The sequence below is a fragment of the Mauremys reevesii genome, linkage group 2, assembly GCF_016161935.1.
Source record: "Mauremys reevesii isolate NIE-2019 linkage group 2, ASM1616193v1, whole genome shotgun sequence".
Lineage (NCBI taxonomy): Eukaryota > Metazoa > Chordata > Testudines > Geoemydidae > Mauremys > Mauremys reevesii.
In genome coordinates this window covers 38,416,236-38,433,808 of record NC_052624.1, presented here as the reverse complement: position 1 = coordinate 38,433,808, position 17,573 = coordinate 38,416,236, and the positions used below count along the sequence as shown (strand labels likewise).

The 17,573-nt window shown below is 41.1% G+C and overlaps 1 protein-coding gene across 1 annotated transcript in view; it reads left to right on the top strand.

Moving 5' to 3' along the window:
- Positions 1-17,573, top strand: part of MALRD1 (MAM and LDL receptor class A domain containing 1) — a 476,497-nt gene that overhangs the window by 449,954 nt on the left and 8,970 nt on the right. The window contains exons 38-39 of the mRNA XM_039526296.1: positions 17,275-17,357; positions 17,449-17,545. Coding sequence (XP_039382230.1) covers positions 17,275-17,357; positions 17,449-17,545 — 180 coding nt within the window. The remainder of the gene's footprint in view (positions 1-17,274; positions 17,358-17,448; positions 17,546-17,573) is intronic.

The following is a 17,573-nucleotide window of genomic DNA, read 5'->3' as shown; positions in this document are numbered from 1 at the left end:
GGGCGAGAATGTAAGATCAAGAGAGAACAGTAAAGGGGTGACTGAGAAAGAAACTGTTTTCTCCCACCCTGCTTTTTACTGCAAAGTGTCCCAGTTCTTTAACCTGAAAGGTGTGAGAGGGAAGCAAGCATTCCTTTTAATTCCCTCATCTATTGCCAAGCTCCTTCATCTATTGCCAACATAGTTCTCTGTGATCCCCTTGACCTCCACTTTTTCACTTTGAAAATATGATCAGCTTGCAGGATAGAGGGGCAGGTTGCAGATATTCACCTCCAGTCCCGCTACTTATTTGGGACCAGCTGCCAATGCCATAGAGTACACAAGCAGCTGTTTTTTGATTTGTCGTTACAGACAGGCCTATGGATTAGCATTTCCTCTGGAGCATGTGAGAATGTACTGCTCTGGCACAGGGCAGCTCTGTGAGATTTACAATAAATAGCTATGGTTGAACCATTCCATAGTCTACCCTGGCACACGACTTTCTGTCCTGCGGTTAACCACCGCTGCCAATCCAAGATATTAGTACAATATAAAGTTGCTTTAGTCTCTTTAGGAGAATAGTTGAAACTTTTAAAGTACGGTACTTAATAGTACTAAAGTTTATCCTCATTAGAATAAGATTTAAAAAACAAAAGCACCTGAGAAGCTGCAGATAAATAAACATCATCATGTGGTGACATGTTAACAGTGCACAGAGATCATTGCACAACTCAAGAAGTACTTTAATGAAAAACTGCTTGCTATTGAAAATGCACTTCTCTTTTTAAAGCTATAGGCTAGGCTTAACCCCTTTCCCTTCCTACTCAAGCCCCCTAGGCCTCAATAGCCCAGCCTCTCAAGGACAGTCACATGAGGGAGCGGAGTCAGACCCCCTGACCCCCAAGAGATAAGAGAATTCTTTTGGCTGCAGCCAGAGCAGCAGTGGGAGTAGGAAGGAAGTAGTCAGAGAGGGCTTTCCCATTTCTGGCCCACTTCTCAGAGCCTGAATTTAAGCCCCAGGGACCCCTGAGGAAAGACCCATGGGGTAGGAGCCTCAACCATCTCCTGAGATGTGAAGCCAGACCTCCAGAAGGCCAGAGACCTTGCACCTTCACAGCTCTGAGTCCCTCCCTCTGGAATCTGGAGTATCATTTCAGCTAACAAAATGAAATAGCTGCTGACAGAGAGACCCAAAAAACCCTTAAAGTGAGACTAGGTGTTACTCTCTCAATGAGCCTGAGATGGGGTTATGGGTCAGAGGAGAATTTGGCATAACAGGGGAATTTTAATATTTTTAATCTTATTATTTTTAGTGGTGTTGATTCACTGGCAAATGTTTACTTGCAGGTAAATAGGGCCTTTCAAAACTTGAAAATAAGTTAGGGATAAGTTAAAAAATGTAAAAGAGGAGGAACTAGCTATAATTAGTACCTAGAGATTGTTCATATCTATATCTTAAAAAGGATCTATGGTATTACCAACTGCAAATGTGCAAACATCATAAATCAAGCCCTGAAAAATCATGACATTGCCTTTTTGCATTCTTTTTATTTAAATTCTGGCTTTTGAATCTTTAGGATGTAGTGGGGTCATGTTAAGCTTTTTTCTGCAGCCATATGTGCTAGAAACTTGCCATTTTTTAAATGAAAGCTGAGATTCTCGCATATTCACATGACTCAGAGTTAGGGCTTTAAAAACAAACCAAATGTCATGAATGATAGAATCGCAAGAGTTGGCAACACAGGAACTAACATGGCATGTGCCTATCATCATCATTACCATTTTGTTTATATGTTTCTCCCTCCTTTCTATCCAATATGTGTCTTTTTATACTCTGAATTCTGTGGGGGAAGGAACCATTCTTTCTTCTAGGTGTATGGACCCTACATCCATAGGGCCCTGATCCTGATTGTGGCTGTTGGGTACTGCCACAATATAAGTAACAAAGTTGCAGAAGTTGGAGAGCTGATAGATAAAAAGTCTACCTTGAAATGGTGGGCTGTAAAATCTGTAGAAACCAGTGCATCTCGGAGGACAGCAGTAGCATTTTTGGACAGAAAAAAATGACAATGTTATAATACAAGACCTCAGTTATGCCTTAGAGAACAGGAAAAACCTGAGTTCCATATTCACTAGAACTGGTAGGAAAAAGTCTGTCTAGGAAATAAAATAGGAAATATCTTTTCAGGATGCAGTTTTTGTGTCAGAAGAGAAGCTGTCATACATTCCCATCAGTGCAGTCTCCTATATATGCCACTGAACTGATTCATTCAAATAATTTTGTCACTGCTTTCCAGGATGCTTCTCAACTTTAGATGCTAATAGGATCATTACGATTTTCTTTCCTTATCAAGAATGCAAAGTATTAGTTTCAGTATTTTTGTCTCAGCACCCTAGCGCTGTGAGAAGCATTGTGAATTGCTGTATCATTTGTTTGGTTATGACTGTTGGTTGTGGGAGAGAAGGGTGAGGCAAAGTTCCTGCTTTATAGTTCTCTTTGTGTTCGTGTAGTAGTGGCAACCATCCAAGACAGCTCTGCAGTGATGACTTATGTTTTATGTTTCAGATAGATGAAAAACAGCAGTGTCTTTGTATCTGGGAAAAACAGGTGAATGAAAAGACCTGACTGGTGAGATTTACACAACTTAAAAAGAAATAGGTTCTGATCCTGGGCCTCACTCAGTTGGTGCACAAAGGCCCTAAGCACTGTGGATCAAACCTCCAGGAATTCTCGGGTGATCTAAAACCCCTGTTGTGGCTCCATGCTGGTGGCTGAGGGCCATGGCCAGAGGAAGGGAACAAGAGCAGGGGTTCCATGTGCCCTGGAGATCCTTGGATGCCATTTCTAGCCCTTGGGCTCTTGCCAGGTGTTGCAGCTCAGAGTCACCTGAAGGCAGCTCCAATTTGCACCAGGGACTGGCCTATTGCAGAGTAATGCCAGGATTGGGGGAGAGCAATGGACACGTTTGGACTCCTGCTTCCTCACCTGCACCGAGTGTTCCTAGGCTGCAGCTGAGGATCTAGCTTATAGAGTGGAGGAGTGTTGCAGCTATTTGATAGGGTGCCACTTTATACTCCGGGAGTATTGGGCACTAAGGAGGACATAGTTATAGCAGAATGCCATGAACCCATCATTGACTCTGGCAGACAATCAGCTTCCAGGCCATGTGAATTGCTCAGTAAGTTTCAGGAATGTGGATGGAGGCTAATATTTCATTCTTTTTGTACTGCCAGCTAATGTGGTCATTCCCAATGCTGAAGTTGCAGGGTTTAAACCCTGGTCATGATGGAGGAGTTGTCACAATGTTCAGAATAAAATCTAGTTTTTCCTTTTTAAAAAAATAAGAAGGTGCCTACCAAAAACTATTTTAATGTTGTGACATTACAATTGCAATGTCAAGTACTCAGACATTAGGAAATGCCAGAGGTAACATTCCCAGTGTTGGAGGAAACAATAGCATGGGATTCTGTAATTAAAGGCATTCCCTTAATGCCTGTGCAAAAGAAGCCTGAATTATAGTTGCACAGGCATCCTTAATTCTGCTATTTCCTAATAATTGAGGGTTTGAATTTGCAACCTTAATGACATTCTTGTAATGTCAGGGATTTTTTGTGTAATTATTTATATAGTGTCCAAAGTGTCCTAGAGTCCACTAAATATCTTATAATTTAAACTATATTTCTGGAAGTCGGAGTGAGAATTCCCCTAACTGCTATGGAATTAATTTGTGGATATCAAAAGAGGACAACTACAATCAATGTGGGAACGTCATCATGATATTATTGTTTTACATGTGGAGTACGCCAACCACAAGTGCTGACTTTTGTTTGTGCCTGTGGGTGCTTCTCTCCACTCCCTCCCCTCTGTGCAAGAGGCAGGCGAGGCCTTAGGAAGAAGAGGCTGGGAAGGGGTGAAGTCTTGGGGTGGAGCATAAGTGGGGCCTTAGGGGGAAGAGGCCAAGTAGGGGTGGGGCCTCAGGGCAGAGTGGCAGGTGGGGCTTCGGGGGGAAGAAGCGGAGCAGGGCCTCAGGATGGAGCACAGGCAGAGCAGGGGGCAAGGCCCACAAAAGATTAATCTGGCCCTGCAGGTGCTGAGCACCCCCTATTTTTTTTTCGGTGGGTGCTTGAGCCCCAGAGCACTCACAGAGTTGGTGCCTGTGATGCCAACAATTTATTGTACAGCCTTTGCTGTGAAATGAATGCTTCAAATGGAATGTAAACCATTGTTTCCATATAATGGGGAAGTTTGACAATGCAGGGCTGCTGCTTTTCGTTCCTGGAAGTGTACAACTGAAACATGAAAAAGAAAAGTTTTGAAAGAATACATTTCATAACTATTGATTCCCTCTGGTGCTACAGTTGTGCACCTGACTTGTAAAATGTTAAGAAGAGGCTGTGTTAGACATTATTGTTGTATCCAGTTGGAACAGATGCATTTATGATTGTCTGGGAATGACAAAAAATATTTAGAATTTCCAATCTGTACTGCAATCTACCTGGCAGTAGTCATGTCCTATGCTGGCAGACTCAGGTTAAAGCAGGCCATTTCAACTGATAAGAAGACCAGACCAAGATTTAAAAAAAAAAGGGAAAAGAATTTTATCACAGATTTTTTTTAACAAAGATGTGTGGCATAACACATACAATGAAACATAGTCATTGCTCAAGCCTTTTAAATGACTGACTGTTTAATTTTTATCAGGGCTTTGCAGATTCATTCATTTGAAAGATATTCAGAAGGTAAACAGGAATTGAAAGCAGATATGCAGACCGGCTTTGACAGGGATAAATGTCCATTTCCTATCACTATAGAACTGATAATGCAATAGTGTCTAAATAATGCAGTGCCACAAACTCTCTCTGATTATTGCACAGTAATAGACCAGTGTTTATTGAGGAACCCAGTTTATTCATTTAAAAAACTCCAGCTTGTAAAATAAAATGCTTTCAATTCAGCTGCAGAACCAAAACAGCTTAAAATAAGAGGAAAAAAAGAGACTAAAGTCCAAAAAAGCTTATAGCATCCCAATGTGGAAATGCTAAAACAGACATGAAAATATAATCAAGAGACAAGTAACACTAGAATTACAGATAAGAAAAAACACAGAGAGTAAATCATAATGAAATTAACATGGCAATAGATTGTTTTGTTTTAAATCAAGAAGGAATGCAACAAGAGACCATGGAGGCATAAAGGGGAATATGAATAAACAGACATAAAAAAAATAAGAGCAAAACAGGGAAAGGAAGGTGATCATAGTAAAATATAGCCAGTGTAAATATATTCAGGTATTTTATTAGATTTTTTTTTATTGCTCTTTAATCCCCATCTGTTCTAGCAACAAAATTATCATTAAGCAGAAGCTTTCTTCTCTGGAGCCACCAGGTTTGTCTTAAAGCCACAGTATTTGTACTTTCTGCAGTCAGGTGCAGCTTTGCAACCCATTATTTCCTCTACACATTTTCTTCCTTATTTTAACTGTATGTGAAGTTGGTGGCACTTGTCAAAGAGAAGGATGTTTTTATTATGATGGACTATGAACATACAATGGTCAGACACAGGGCAGGCTCCTAGCCATAATTTGATCAATACAGAAATTCATTTGTCAGATTCCACACTCAATACCCTTACAAACATTATAACCAAGAAATGAGGAGAGAGAGAAGGTGGAACACACAGAGAGGGAAAGCCTTGCAAAAGTGATGGGGGGAGTGCAAACTGCGAAAAGGGAGTCAAACACTTTTTACACTATTGTAGCACGGCGACCTATTTTATACTAGTACAATCTTTTAACTCTACCCCTATCTACGGTGCCAGAAGGACAGGAAACATTGGATGTAGTTTTAATTAGGCTGTAGCTTTATTCTTAAATATCTGGGAGTATCTGACAGGTAAAATAGTATAGTGCAGGTAATTCCATATACATTTCTATATATGTGGGGCTGCTGTCAGCCCTCCCCTTTTCCATCCTGGTTCTACCCAGCCCACTGCTGAGACCCTGCCACTCCTACTTTTAGAGAGTTAATGTGGGCTGTAAAGAAAGGGTGGTTGACTACCTCCCATACTAGTCACAGGAGCCCTGAACTGCCATTTTCTGTTCTTTTAAAGGATGCCTTCTTTAAATGCTTTACCAATCAATTGTATCAAATTGCTGTATCCATTCATATGGAGTTAACCAGAGTCGACGTCTGCCACAAGTTTCCATAATGAGTTGCAACATGATATCCGAACCCCAACTTTCCTACCCCACCAGGTCTCTAATTTGCTGTGCGGCAAGTGAACCTCCCCACACACACACCCTGCCTCAGCCTTTTTTGGCAGTGAGGGAAAATTCCTTCCCAGCCCCCAGGGCCGGCTCCAGGGTTTTTGCCGCCCCAAGCAGCAAAAAAATTTTAAAAAGCGGTGATTGCAATCAGCTCTACTGCCGCCGCTTCAGTCTTTGGTGGCAATTCGGCAGCTGGTCCTTCCCTCTGACAGGGAGTGAGGGACCCACCACCGAATTGCCGCCAAAGAGCCGGACATGCTACCCCTCTCCGTTGGCCACCCCAACCTGCTTGCTGGGCTAGTGCCTGGAGCCGGCCCTGCCAGCCCCTCAAGAAAAGGAGTGACTAGTGTAATGACCATTGCATATAATGAAGAAACCTGGTATTTTAACTACTTCCATGACTGTGTGTGGGGGGGGGGAAGGGGGGTGATGCTAGCCTGGTCTGGATTAAAGAGGGCTTTCCCTGAACTGCCCTGGGAATAAATATGCCCCTTTTCCCTTCTCATCAGCGGGCAGGGAAGGAGGCAGCATCTCCTGCATGCCAATCTGGTCTGGCTGTGCAGCTTTCTGCCTCTTTAGCTGTAACAGGTAATTCTTTCAGGGAGGAGCACCTTAAAGAGGCACCACACCCCTTCCTACCAGTCTACTGGACAAGCTCCATCCCTGGAGTTAAAAGGAACAATTCACCACCTCCATCCAGCTGGACAAAGGGCCCCACCGCTTAATTCACTGTGAGGATGTTCTTATCTGCAACATTCCCGCTATTACACTCTAGAGTTTCTCTTAAGCAAGGGGTAACTTATTGTCCTGCATTGTGGCGTGGTACTTTTGTAAAGAGCAAAAACTGTGGGCTAGGACGAACCATTGGATATTGATATTCCCTTGTGACTTAAGCCACCCTTTGAACTCTGATCTCTTGTGGCGAATGGCCAATGTGTTTAACCCACTACATGGCTTTCAGCCTCTCAGTTTCTTTTCAGTGGTGTTGCATTTTAATGTCAACACCAGTTTAGATAAAAGGACAAGGCTTATTTAGTGGTTTGACCTCTAAATGTGATAGTGTCGAAATATTCTTTTCGCCTAGAAATATTGCATCAAAAACAATCACTTTACATAAAAAAATAAAACAAATATTTCTTCTGGAAAATAGATTTTGTAAGTTTTATTTTGTTTAATGGTTTAGCTGGTGAGGCAGTCATTTTCCTGTTTACTGAACCTAGCATAAATCTTTCTTTTCTTCAGTACCAGGAGTTATTTTCTGTAGAGTCTCATTATTGGCTTTTAGCCAGCAGTGTTTTTTTATATGACAGTGAAAAATTTCTACAACTAGACACAAAAGAACCACTATTTAAGAAGGTGAGAAAATATAGCATTAAAACGATTGTACATGTTTGAAATGATAGATTTCAAATCTGATCATCCGCTATGGGAATGGTTCCATTTCATTTCTGTAGTCCTCACCGGGACAAATTCTGCCATAATATATGTGTGCAACATATTTTAACTTGGATTTAAGGATTACTTAAACTAGCAGCTGTTTTTTTGAAGAGCTAAGGAAATGTAACTTTCTCCTACATCCACATCAGCTGCCCACAACTGCCTCAGCTCCAGGCAGTTTTCCTTGGAGGCTGCCCTGGAGCCATGGAAACTAGTAGCCTGGGCTGCCGAGGAGCTGTAACCTCAGGAGCCGGGACAAACAGGGCTTCCAGGTTCCCAGCTTCCCATCAGCCTGCCAGGTGAGCTGGTAAGGATCTGGGAATCTTGAATCCTGGACTGCCAGCCCACCAGGTTGGGTGGGTAAGGAGCTGGGTGGGTGAGCTGCCTGCGTTCTGTCAGAACATAATCAAAATGGGACCATCTGCAAAATGTTTCAATTTTGACGAACTGGCAAATTCCGACAAAAAGTTTCATCTCTATTTTTCCAACCAGCTCTGTTTAAAACAAGACAACCCTTTGCCTTCTCCTCAGCAGTAAGTGGTTTCTCCAGACTTGATGAGAAGTTACATCCAATTGTGCATGTGTTACAAAGCTCACTCACATGCTTTCAGTCCAGAGCTTGTTTCATGTAGATGTTTAACAGCTGACATTCATTCTTTAAATTTGTTCAAGGCCTCCTCATTCCACAAAATAAAAGAAAATCTAATTAGATACAATTATTGCAGGCAGATATAAACCTATTTGCAATATCTACATGCTTGTTAAATGGAAGCTACAAGTTATAGGAGCACTGAATTACCACCCTGTAAATGGACCATTGGTCCACGTGGTCTGTATCCTGACAGTAGCTGACAGAAGCATATACTTCAAAGGAAAGTTTCATAGTGGACAGTAATGGAATAACCTACCCAAAGAAAAGTTTCTTCTAAACTGCCATCAGGTAACGATTGGCTTAGGCAATGACCGATGAGGGTTTTATTCCTCATTTTTAAAAAGTCCTCTCTGATACATCCCACTAAACAATTGGTCTCAATGGCATCTTACTTAATTACGCTTTGTATAGCAGTGTTTCTATTTTATCAATATAACCTTAGTTTCCATTCAGTTTCATTGAATGCTCTTATATTACGAGAGGATCAATAGATGGACCCACTTTACCTTCCAGGTACCATTTGTTATTTTACATAGCTTTATCATGTATACTTCTGCTCACATCCTTAAGCAACCCAGCCTTTTCAATCTCTCCTACACAACTCTAAGCACTTCCATCTCTGAACCCAGTTTTCCATCCTGTTCCTTATGCCTCTTTACTGTTTTGTTTGCTTTTTTTGATGACTACTGCAGAGAGCGCCAATGTTTTCATTGAGCGAGCTACAACAATTCCCAGATCTTTGGGCTGAGTGGTTACAATTTAATTAGAATCCAGCAGAGTGTTTGAATACATCATATCATTCCTTGCTATACTGATTACTTTGCATTTGTCAACCATAAACTTTAACAATGAAGTTTCTGCTCAGAAATTTCAATACAGATGGGGCTACATTACCTTTTCATTGAGGACTCCATTGCAGTAGGAAACCCCCTTTAAGGGGAGATGATGATGGCGGCTCAGATGCAGCAAAGGGAGACAGCTTGGCTCCACTGGGACTAAAATTCATGCTGTTAGGGAGTTGGAGAGCACCAGAATTCCTGAGTGGGTGCAGAGACATAAGGGGTCTGCATAGATGGGTCTGGCCTCCTTTGGTATCGGTGGGATTTGAAGGCTGGGTCTGCAGCTCTTTCTATGCAATGTTAGTGCTCCCACCCCCAACACAAAGAGTCTTCTCCTCCCATGGGTTTTACCACAGGAGGAGGCAGAGGGCAACCTGGCCTGTAGCTGTTGTTCTGATCAGCAGACAGCATGGGTATATTCACAGTACTCATGTCATCTGCTGTTGCAAATCATATGACATTAGCTAATGAATAATGGGTACCAGCATTTTGGAACAGCAACAGGGAGGTATCAGAGAACTTGTGTTTGTTTCTTTCTTGATTAAATCAATTATATCAATGGGAGTGGACATGGGAAATTATGGTACTGAGGGAGTGGGCTGCCTTTGTCCCATACTCCTCTAAACATTGGCTGCCATGAAGCAATGAAGAGTTGCTGTCCTCAGCATGCTCACAGGCTTATAGTGAAGGTGGTAGTGTAATATTTAATAGTAAGACCGTTTAAACGCCACTCACTGCGACTCTGCAGAGAGAAAGCATATGTCAGCAATGCATTGGAAGGACTTTTGCGTTTCACCCTATATTTTCCCCACTTTGCAGAACAACAGGAATTTATATTTAATATTGGTCCAGACTGTGCCCAATTGTCCTATGGATGCCCGGGGGGAAACAGGGGTGGGAGTGCAAGGAACCCTCTTATATCCCTACACAGCCCCTGGACATAACTAAAGTCTCTGTGTTTCACAGAGAACAAAACTGTTTCTTTCATTTATACCTTGGCCCCACCATTAGCCTGTGCCCAGGCTGGGAGTATGTTGAATGGCATGAATGGATATAGCACCCCTCCTGCACGCTGTTGGCACTACATTATAATCACCATATACCCATGTTACAAATGCAGCAATAGTGAATTTGTGATCATGAAGCAGTCACGAGATTAGTGCAGTGTGACAGTTTAGGAGACAGGCGTATCTCAAGCGTATACAACAACCAAAGTACAAAATCATTGTCGGTCCAAAAATGTCAATAAAAAATTTAAAATTTAAATCTTAGTTTAAAAAATAAGAAAATGTTGCAATATTGATACTCATCCATGTCTTGTTCCCTTTCCCTAATTCTGATCACACTCAAAGTAAACAATTGTTTGACTAAATTAGCTTGCTCTAGAGCCATTTTGAATTTATACATGACATGGCTCATCATGATTTCTCTGTGACTAATGAAAGTGAAATTAGGAGACACCAAGAGGGCTCATGGGGAGGAGTTAGTTTGGCTCAGCAGCTAACTGAAAGTTAGGGGGGTCGGGAGTGAAGAAGAGGGGAGAGGGTGTGGTTTGATGCTGATTTAAGGGCAGGGATGGTTAACTCTGGACTTGCCATTAGTTAACTGAGGACTGTATTTCAGAAGCAGATTGAGTTGCTTCATGAACTCTTGTATTAGGCAGAAGTTGAAATTTGATTTCCCATGGTGTGCTGGTGGTACTTTTACAGTTTTCATATGCTTATTCTGTCCACAATCTCATCTATTTTCTCTGGCTATTCTTTAAGGGAGGGGCTTGATAGAGATCTGAGTCTGCAGGGGGCGTGGGAAGGTTTGCGGGAGTTCTGCAGGGTACTGAGTTTTGTTTGATGTTATTAGGTTAGCTACCAATTATTATATTGGGTTCCCATAACTTGTGTCAGGGTACCTAGGGCTTTAGCTAGGCATTCCTCGATATATATTTGTATAGATTAAAATAAACAAACACATGGAATTATTCTGTCTGTATTTCCATTATCACAAAGAGTTCCCAGCAGCGATTAGTAATTTAATCTGCCTTTTAAATTACTTTATTGAAAATTTTATCTGGCACTTGAGAGGTTAACTTTCACGTGAGGAGAGTAAGTTTAATACTTTTAGCTGAAGCATTTATTTGTGATTAAAAGTAGTTTTACCATTTATCAGCTCCCACACTAAACAGGAGAGCCCTTGAATGAGGTATTGCCAATAAAATGGATTGACAAAGGATTGCTGGACTCTAAAACAGAACTGCAGAACACTGTTTGACATCCATGCAGCTTCCTCATTATGGAACATTAGTAACTATTGCTGTAGGGAAAACAGCAGCTTTCAGCATTCAGTTATTCAAATACATCAAGCCCTTCGCTTAAAATACAGCTCACTGAGTGTTTTTCCTGCTCAGCTAATGAGGAGCTCATATCACCTCTACATTTGAAGGTCATGGGCCTGATTCTCCACTGCCTTGCACTGGTGATGTCATTTACTCCTGTGCAAGGGTGGTGTATAATGCTATTACATCCGAGAGGTAGCATTTTACATCCACTTTGCACAAGTGCAAATCACTGCACAAGTAGAGAATCAGACCCAAGCTGGAGATATTTAAATCAAAGTGAAGGCATTGGAAATAAGCATTTGCATTAGTTCTAATTGTTTTGAGATTTACATGTACAGTCCTTAATGTAATGTAAAGTTCTGTAGCCTGAGATGCAGCAGTGTGTCATCCAGACATGTTCCTGGTAAATTAGACCTGCCCTGTACAAACACGTAAAAGGAAAAAATCTTCCCTGTTCCTTATTTCCTGAGTTAAATGAGCCACGACCACAGGCCCAGGCAGAAACATAGGCAGTGCTATAGTTCATTCCACAGCATTACCAGTATAGGTATTAGGGAGTAATGAGTTGGAAATCCTAGGGGCAAAATTGGAAGAGTTAAAACCGTCTCACTCCAGGGTGACTCTCCCATCTGAACTTGCTAATAGTGGAAGACATTTTATCAGACAGGATAGATTAGGATTGTGTACTGGGATGGAAGGATTCTAAATGATGGTTTATCTGTGTTTCTCTCTCTTCCTCTTCCTGTTTTCACTATGAGGATGCCCCTTGCCTGGATGGATAGGAATGGTTATCTCCCTAGTTCAGGTAGGCGCTGGATGGCTTTTAGAAACCTAGCACTTCTTTGAAATGTGCAACTGCTAATTAGTCAGCAAGAAATTAGTCCAAGCAAATTAATTGTACGCTCTTAATGTGGAACTTCAGAGCTTTATGGCTCAAGGGATTTATTCAGTGATTTCTACAATCACCTGACTTCAAAATAAAATGAATAGCTCCAGGGTAAGAGAGGCTTTTTTAAGGAATGCCTTCAAAACTCCTGCCACCCCTGCTGGTGGAGACTTAACATATTGCCCAGAGAGCATATTTGACCTCTGTCCTGGAGGGTCTCTCCTTCACATCATAATTTGTGTATCTCCAAATGCCCAAATCTTAAGAGGAAACTAATAGTGACTTTGATGAAAGCAACTCATCTGCCTTTCAACTGAAAGTAATGTGCTGTGAGTACAGTGTAATCACAGCAGTGGGAAAGGTAATTAGGAGTGTTCTTCTTCATTAACTTGACTTCAAGTGACCGGACTCTTGGGTTTACACCACAAGCTGCACAGACCTACCTGGAGCTGTTAGAGCAATTAAAATTCACTTCAAGACAGTAAGACACCAAGATTATATCTATCTATATAATGAGGGCTAAGAAATCTGCCTTCATTTCCTTATGTATCTGCCTGATATTATGATTACTGTTATTTATTTTTTGCATTATTCCAATAATGCCCAAAGGCCTCAGTCCAGATTGGGCCTTATTTTGTCATTTGCCCTACAAACACACATGGAAACATATTCCCTGCCCTGATAGAGCTTAATCTAATTTAGAGTTTACAGTCTAATTTGCTATTGAATCAGGAGATTGCCTTGCACATCTTTTGTGGAGATTTTTATTTATTTTTTTTACTTACAAAACAGGTCCAAGAGAGACTATGAGCTTGATTTTTCTGCTGCCTTCCACCTTTGCTAGTCATATATACCTGTGAGAAGCAAGTGAGTGTAAATCACCACCCGATCAGAATGATGACATTTTACACCCATTTTGCAAAGATGTAAGTGATTATGCAAGGCACAAGGCAATGGAGAATCAAGTCCATAGAGGTGTACACATAAATCTCTCTCTCCTTTCAGTTGTATGGGTTTGGTTGGTTCTCTTTAGTTCATTTTCCTGTGGGTTTTTTTAGTACAGAGTTCCTGTGTGAAGGCCTGGTCAAAGAAATAGGGTTTTGTCTTTGGTTCTGCTGATGGTCTTAGGATCATCTTGGTCTCTTTCAAGAGTGAGCTCCAGCTTTATGAATTAGTTTCAGAGAAAGTTCGGTCTTCTGCATGCATGAGTTTCACTCTTAGGGTCAACAATTCTGTGTTCCACTGAACAGTGCTGTTGTGCTAATCATGTAGTGTGAAGCTGAAAATTGGGGATTTCTGGGAGAATGGTACCAAGTCCTTGTGTTTGACCTAAAATTCCCTGGGGAACCAGTGAAACACCTTGGAGTCATGCTCTCTACAGCCTGTGTTGTTGAGTGGTCAGGCTGTCAGATTCTTGATCAATTTTAACTTTTACAGTTTCAGCAATTTCATACCTAGGAATTGAGAATCACAGTAACCAAACCAAGAGCCATGAATGCCTAGATTATTGTGCCTAAATCTGTATCTGTCAGGAAGAGGTGTGGTCTTCTTGCCACCATCCAGGGAAAAGGGTAATTTTTGTGGCAATGGCTATTTGGATATTCAGAAACAGTGAGAAATTGGTATATCTCCAATTATTACCTATCTCCTAGAACTGGAAGGGACCTTGAAAGGTCATTGAGTCCAGCCCCCTGCCTTCACTAGCAGGACCAATTTTTGCCCCAAATCCTTAAGTAGTCTCCTCAAGGATTGAACACTCAACCCTGGGTTTAGCAGGCTGATGCTCAAACCACTGAGCTATTCCTCCCTCCCAGTTGTACACTAAGGTTGAAGTTTGCCTTAACAATCTGAGGCAATGTTATAGAGCTGACAAGTTAGTCAAATACTTCCCTCTCCCAACCAGTGCCACCTCAACCAGATCTCGGGCAGACATTGGATATTGAGAGATTTCTTTGGATCTGCTATGAAAGTGATGCAATGCAGGATGTCATCTGTGTATTGCTGACAAATAGTAGTGTCATTTTTCTGAATCTCAGTTATCCAGAGCTCCTTGTTATCCTGAATAAGGTCATGCTCATTTGATTTATTGATTTTGAAATTTCTCTCAATTATCTCAGCATTCCCAATGTCCCCCACTCCTTTGGGATAATTGAGATTTCATTGTATGGCTTGTACAGAAATACTATTTGCAATTGTTTTTAATTCATGGACTGGCTATGTTTAACATCTTTCTTTAATCATTAAGGACCAGATCCCTCCATTCAAATTGGAGAGTACATTCTCCACAAATGGTCTTACTGAAGTCAGTGAGTGCATATGTGGTATAAGGTGCTATTCGACATGAGTAAGAGGATCAGAATCTGGCCCTACATGAATGTAGGCAAACGTCTGTAAAGACATTTTGTACACCTTCCTCCTCTCTATCCAGAAAAGAGTTTGGCTTCAGTAGAAGCTACATTCAGCATCCACATATGCTGGGTTGGGTTTTGATCGGAAAAAAAAAGCCCACCCCATTTTATTTCTAGGTTTGGTGAAATCTGCAGGTATCTCAGCTTGTTTGGGAAGATGCCCATTTGTAATTAATAAAGGGCTAAACCTCAGAAGGATTTGGGTGAATCTCCAGATTACAAACAGGGCTTGTCTGATGGATTTACATTCTATTCCAGTGGCTGATACTACACTAAATTTCCCCTACCAACGGATAAAAGGGAAAAAAATAAATTAAATGGTGAAGCCAAGGCTAGAAGGCATGACTAGTAGGTGAACTCCCTTTCTACTCTTCTCTTGCTTCACAAAATGTCTTTCCATTATCAGCAGTGATTTTATATTCATTTCCAGATTACTGATGAAAATGTTCAATAGCTTCATCCTAGTACTGTACTATACTATGTGGAATCCTGTGAGAAACACCCCCATTCAATGATGAGTCACCATAGCAACTACTTTTGGAGATCTGTCAGTTAGCCATTTCTTAATCCACTTAATATATATAGCCAACTGCAAAGATATACCCCTAGGAACAAGGAAGGCAAGGCCATTCCTACAGAACAGGATACTGTATACTAGAAAGCAGTGACTCTGAAGAGGATTTAGGGGTTATAGTGGATAAGCATCTCAACATGCTGTGACAGAAAGGGCTAATGTGATCCTTGGATGTGTAAACAGGAGGCGAGGCAGACAAATTTCCCTCTGTATACAGCATTGGTGAAACCAATACTGCCCTACTGTATCCAGTATTGCTGTCCTCATTTTTTAAAGAATATTGAAAAATATGAGGGGTGCACAAAAGAACAAAAAAAAAGATGGAAGGCTGGAGAAAATACAGTACCTTAAAAGATGCAAAGAGCTCAAACTGTTTAGCTTATCAAAAAGAAGACTGAGAGATGACTTGATTGCAGTGTATAAGTACTTTTATGGGGAGAAAACACTGAATGCCGAAAAGGCTCTTTAATCTAGTAAAACAGTGTAAGAAGAACCAGTGACTGGATGCTGAAACCAGACAAATTCAAATTAGAAATAAGGCACAATTCTTAACAGGGACAGTGATTGATACTTGAAACAAACTACAAAGTAATGAACTCTCCAGATCTTGATTTTTTCAGCTCAAGACTGGATATCTTTCTGGAAGATATGCTTCAGTCAAACACAAGTTGGGCTCAATACAGGGATAACTGGGTGAAATGTAATGGCCTGTGATAAGGAGGAGGTCAGACTAAATGACTTAATGATCCCTTCTGGCCTTAAACTACATGATCTCTGAAATCCCTCTTTCTTCCCCCCAGCCCCTTTATAGAGAAACATAAAGAGAAGTGATCATATAATTAAAGACTGGATCATAATGCACAGGCACAAGGGGCCAATTTCAGGTTGTACAAGCAACCTTAATTCTGGGATTTCCTACCTTTGAATGCTTGACTTTCCAACCTTAATAATGTTCTTTTAATATTGTTTGTACATGTGTAATTCACACAATATGTAGATTTGCCTATCCATATTTTAAAACTCAGCGTAAGAGTCTGTGTGTGGTTTATTGGCTCTAAATTAAAATATTAAAACAAATTGGTAATGGAGAGAAGGAGTTTAGCATCTGTAAAAGGCAAGAGGCCATCATAATTACCAGGATGCTAGACCATCCTAGATATCGGGATTATAGACATGCTTCTGGATCTATGTATTCATAGGTCAGTGAAATCGCTGCACTAAGCTGATTCTCTCTGTCTCTCAATTGCCTTCATATATGGTGAGACTGAGAGTGTGCTCTATGGATTCCACAGTTGAACCTCTAGCCACTTAAAGTGAAGGGATCAGCAACTTTACAGTCATTTGAAAGGGTTATAGTGGCTGGTCTATTTTGGTTAGTCGGTTTTTCAGTGGAAATTTGGTTACGGATTGTATTTTGAAAAGAATAAAACAACAAATGATTGGATAGCAATAAAGAAAAAGAAACAGATTCTGTCTCTCCATTCCCTGCTCCCATGCCTTCTTCTCCACTGGGGGGACTGGACTCTCTACTCAGAAATATTTCTTATTCTCACTGGAGCCAAAGAAAACAGGAATAACAGGGGAATGAGTCACACTGGTCAAGTATTGGTATAGAACAATGCTGTTTGGTGATGGACAGTGATGACAGAGCAGCTAAACGTGGGGGCTGCTTCTGATGCTTTCTGGATTGTTTTTTGTGTGTATAATTTGCCTTTTCAGTCCATAAATGTTGATCCTGCAGGTTATGCATTCTGGACACAGCTATAAATGCCCAAGAGCATTTGGATTACCTGAACTGTACTTTCCAGTGCTTTCTGTCAGTCAGCATGTTCCCTACATTCTCTGCTTGAAAGCATTCCCAGGTCTTCCTTTCTCATAAATTTCTTTTATGTTATTCCCAGATGTGGAAAAGAATGGCAAGGAAATCGTTGCCACACCAAGGTTAATCCTCCCCCAACTTCAGTTTCCATTCTCCTTCAAAATGGTAGGTCAGGTGAAAAGACATTAACAGCATTCAAGCCATTCTTTTACTGTTTCCCTGTGCTTATTTCTCTTTCATTGGTCTGACTTTGCAGATATTTGGACTGGCTTGGGTGTTGCATTAGCTTTCCTACTGATCAAAATCACAGTCGCTATGTTGTATTTCCTTTGGAAGAAGAAAGTGCCAAGAACGTAAGTGAAGCCTTTTATTGTGTGCAAA